Consider the following 4,790-nt stretch of genomic DNA (forward strand, 5'->3'; position numbering starts at 1 on the left):
TGTCCACTTTGGTGGCAAGAACAGGAAGGCAGATTACTACCTCAATTGAATCAATTTAGGTAAAGGGGCAGTACAGAGAGATATTGGTGTTCTTGTACACCAGTCAATGAAGGTAAGCATGTGGGTACAGCAGGTAGTGAAGAAGGCTAATAGCATGCTGGCCTTCATAACAAGCGGGGTTGAGTATAGAAGCGAAGAGGTTCTTCTGCAGCTGTACAGGGCCCTGGTGAGACCACACCTGGAGTATTGTGTGCAGTTCTGGTCTCCAAATTTGAGGAAAGACATTCTGGCTATTGAGGGAGTGCAGCGTAGGTTCACGAGGTCAATTCCTGGAATGACGGGACTACCTTACGCTGAAAGACTGGAGCGACTGGGCTTGTATACCCTTGAGTTTAGAAGACTGAGAGGGGATCTGATTGAGCCATATAAGATTACTGAAGGATTGGACACTCTGGAGGTGGGAAACATGCTTCCACTGATGGGTGAATGCTGAACCAGAGGACACAGCTTAAAAAGCAGGGTAGGCCATTTAGGACAGATGAGGAGAAACTACTTCACCCAGAGTGGTAGCTGTGTGGAATGCTCTGCCCCAGAGGGCAGTGGAGGCCCAGACTCTGGATCCATTTAAGAAAGAGTTGGATAGAGCGCTCCAGGATAGTGGATTCAAGGGTTATGGGGATAAGGATACTGATTAAGGATGATCTGCCATGATCATATTGAATGGTGGTGCAGGCTCGAAGGGCAGAATGGCCTACTCCTGCACCTATTGTCTCCTTTTAGGATAAGGGGCAGCAGATGTTAAGACCTGAGAAATTACTTTTCTCGAAGGGTTGTGAATTTGGAATTCTGAGTGGATATTGATCCATAGACGTTTCATGAGAAATGGGTTGAAGGGTTATGGAGAATAGGCAGAAAAGTGGAGTTGAGGCTAAGGTGAAATCTGCCATGATATTATCAAACGACGGAGCAGGCTCAAGGGGCTGATTTGCCTACTCCTGCCAATTCTCAGATTCTTATTGTCCTGTGATATGATTTTGAATTTCAGCTATGGGTAGGAGCTTAGTGTAGCGCTGACAGAGTAGAGAAAATGGCGAGGAAATTGTATGTGTTCCTCTTGCCCTTGCAGATTGTTTGCTAAGTGAAGAGTTGGGAGTATGTAAACCTAAATTTGGCCAATGTTGGATACAGTTGCAAAATGTTTATTACTGGACTAATAATCCAGAGATGGTAGTTTCACTATATAGCAGCTGGGGAATTCAAATTCAGTGGAATCGAATTCATTTGAATTTAAAGGTCGGTGCCAGAACTTGCTGGACTGTTGTAAAAGTCAATTTTAGTTCACTAATTGGGGAATGAAACCTGCTTTCCTTGCATAATCTATCTGATATGTAACTCCAGACTTCCAGCATTGCTAATTGTTCTCTGAACTCAATAGCTCGATGAGCTAGTTCAGTGAAAAACCGCTATGTTAGACTGCAGTGGCTCAAAGAGATGCTCACCATCTGCTTCAGGGATCTTGGAGGTGAGCAGAAAATGCTGACCTTGTATGTCCCCACCTCCCATGATTTTCTTTTAAAGATTGTCACAACATTTAAGAAAGCAGGTAGATCTCCTCCAACTACCTAATGCGATTCTTGAGCCACCTGTTATGCAATTAACCTGTTCTGAATTTTAAAATAAATTTTGTTCCTTTTGGCATAATGTTTTGAAGGAAATTCATCACTAATTAAAAATAGTAATAAAAATAGAAGTATAAAGTTTCTGTAGTTTCATGAATTAGTGTTTGCCACTACGTTTTGCCCATCCACCGTGTTCAATAGAATACGGAAAGCAATTGTGTGTTTGCTGGTTATTTACAGTGCCCCTTTCCAGGAGATGATGACGATGAGATTTTTGATAGCATTGTCAATGACGAAGTCAGCTACCCACGATTCCTTTCTACAGAGGCTATTTCAGCTATAAAAAAGGTCAGTCTGAGACTGTTGCAACTCTTGATCTATGTACAGCTTATCAGAAAAGTTATTTGAGAGAAAAGTAAGTATATAATTTTCATGTCACTTTTACCCCCCTCATTTTTCAGCTTCTGAGAAAGGATCCAGAACATCGCCTGGGGGCTGGTGATCAGGATGCAGAAGAGGTGAAAAAGGAGATGTTTTTCAAGGTGAGTAACAGGCACATGCTACTAATGCACATTTAAGTATAATTAGGTGCTTTTATTTGCTGTCCTGTGTAGTTTTCATTTTTTTAAATTTTAACTTTTCACCTGTATTTTGACCTAAACTTTGTTCCACAGGAAGTGGATTGGGAAGCCCTATTAGCTCGAAGAGTAACGCCACCATTTGTCCCAAAAATAAGGAGCCCATTTGATGTCCAGAACTTTGACGATGAGTTCACATCCCAGAGACCAATCCTTTCTCCATTTTCTGATTTCCAGCCACTAACTTCACAGGAACAGGCAATGTTTGAAGGGTTTGATTCTATATTTGATCTTTAATAAGGTAACTGACCTGTATGGTTTGAATGCACTGTCATGATGTAGATTAGGAGTGCTAAAAGGCTGAATTTGAAGCTCTTGTGGCTGCACAGTTTGAAACATTTGGTGCTCTGCTGATGGTAACTTGAATATTGACACTTAACTTCCAAGGTGACCAGAACACTGAACTTTAGTTTCATTCTATGAATGCAATTTATTTTACTTTCCTAGAATCAATGTGTGAGCTTTAATCATTACACAGAAATATTGAGATTGTTCATCATTTTGGAACTTAACTATGCACAGTAGCATTGGGGAGATGTGGCTCCCAAAGTAACTGAGGCATTTGTATTGAGACAAGTGAACTAAATCATTGTTAAATTCAGAAGTTGGCGAGGTCAGGTTTTTTTTAAATTCAGACATTCAAAATTGTTGATGTCTTTTTAAAAAAAAAAGTAATCCCAAAACTGGCCTCCCATTAAAAAGAAATTCCATTGAGTGGGAGATTATTGCTACAGGCATTTTTCCACAGTTTTGAATCTCTGTCTGAGAAATATTTGCCAGTAATAAGTTGTGTACACCTGTTCACCCCCCACCCCAGCCTTACTGCCTCGATCAACTATTCATCTCCAGTAGCTGCGATCACCTTTATTCTGCGATTGGAAATCTCTCTGGAGCAAGACTGGCCCCATCTATTTTCTCCCTTCATGTATAGTGCCATGCAATGAGGGCTGGACCAAATTACCAATGGTTGCTGATTGTAGGCAAATTGTATGTGAATCGAAAGAATTTGAACTTTTTACAATGTTGTAACCACACTAAAACTTTGAGATCAGTTATCTGGGTATATTCAAGTAGTCTTTTTGTTCACTTCTTGCGATGGCAATTTTATTTTGCATGTCATACCATCTTGAGCAGAGAAGACCGGTCGGACAATTGCACTGATTTCTATAGGTGATGTAGGGAGAGTTTGTGTGCCCAGATTTGCTCTAACTTTCTTTTGCTGACCTGGGGAAGAAAGGCTAGACCTATCTCCAGAGAAATGCAATTGATTCCAGGAATTGCTTGTTTATTTGTTCAAGTTCCAATTTGCTACTTTTGTATGCCTTCTAACTTTTGAGTATGTTTATGTACCTTGGATTTGTGGGTGAGACAAGTCCTTTTTAAACTTCTGCACTTAACTTTAAATGCCCATTTCAAATAAATTCCTCTAAGTTATTTCAATTCAGTTCATAACTTTTGATAAGTTATAAATCCATTTAAATTAATATAGATGTATTGATAATAAATGACCCTGAATGAAAGTGTGACAGTAAAGAAGGATGTGATCTAAAGCTTCAGTTATATTGGCCTTTTCTGATCTTGATCTCCTGCAAGTGGAAAGCTAGATACTATTTAAGGAAGTAAAGAAAATGTCTGGAGCAAATTCATTGTGTTGCTGTTAAATATTCTGAGCAATAGTTAGGATGTAGACAGTTGGCCACTTTTCTAGTCCAAGGGCCACGTGGAACTATTTGATTCCTCGAAGATCTTTCTTTTAAAAGAAAAATTCAAGAATCAAAAGTATTAAGTTTTGCTCCATAACAATCTAAATATTTGCACAATTATCTATTTGTATAAAGTATGTTGTTTAAGGTTAGTTTTATATGGAAAAACACTGATTTTTTTTTAAAGAATGCACAATACTGTTCATATTTATTGTAATTTGTCTTGTGATAAATTCATTGCAGTAAAATAAAGGGAATTAACCATGCATTCCTAATTGAGTTAAGCCATTCACTTCCAAATAGCAATTTGCATCTGCTGCATAGGTTCTTAACAGAAATATCAGTGGCAATGAGAAGCAAGAATATGCTGAACAATGTATCTTTGACTTTCTCAAGTAATTGAAAACAGATTCCTCCATTGCCAGACCATAGCGACACGACGGCTGGAGGAAGGGCGCCTCATCTTCCGCCTAGGAACCTTCCAACCACAAGGGATGAACTCTGACTTCTCCAGTTTCCTCATTTCCCCTTCCCCCCCCCCCCCCCCCCCCCCCATCTTGTCTCAGTCCCAACCCTCAAACTCAGCACCACTTTCCTAACCTGCAATCTTCTTCCTGACCTATCCGCCCCCCCCCCCCCTCCCGCCTATCACCCTCACCCTAACCTCCTTCCACCTATCGCATTCCCAACGCTCCTCCCCCAAGTTCCACCTCCCTACCTTTTATCTTAGCCTGCTTGACATAGCCTCCTCATTCCTGAAGAAGGGCTTATGCCCGAAACGTCGGTTCTCCTGCTCCTTGGATGCTGCCTGACCTGCTGCGTTTTTCCAG

At 40.6% G+C, this 4,790-nt stretch overlaps 1 protein-coding gene across 1 annotated transcript in view; it reads left to right on the forward strand.

Moving 5' to 3' along the window:
* The window catches only part of LOC122564991 (serine/threonine-protein kinase N2-like), a 55,781-nt gene extending 52,806 nt beyond the window's left edge, over nucleotides 1-2,975 (forward strand). The window contains exons 20-22 of the mRNA XM_043720594.1: nucleotides 1,860-1,967; nucleotides 2,081-2,161; nucleotides 2,294-2,975. Coding sequence (XP_043576529.1) covers nucleotides 1,860-1,967; nucleotides 2,081-2,161; nucleotides 2,294-2,494 — 390 coding nt within the window. The 3' untranslated portion in view covers nucleotides 2,495-2,975. The remainder of the gene's footprint in view (nucleotides 1-1,859; nucleotides 1,968-2,080; nucleotides 2,162-2,293) is intronic.
* The last annotated feature ends 1,815 nt before the right edge of the window (nucleotides 2,976-4,790 follow it).

The sequence above is a fragment of the Chiloscyllium plagiosum genome, chromosome 30, assembly GCF_004010195.1.
Source record: "Chiloscyllium plagiosum isolate BGI_BamShark_2017 chromosome 30, ASM401019v2, whole genome shotgun sequence".
Taxonomy (NCBI): Eukaryota; Metazoa; Chordata; class Chondrichthyes; order Orectolobiformes; family Hemiscylliidae; genus Chiloscyllium; species Chiloscyllium plagiosum.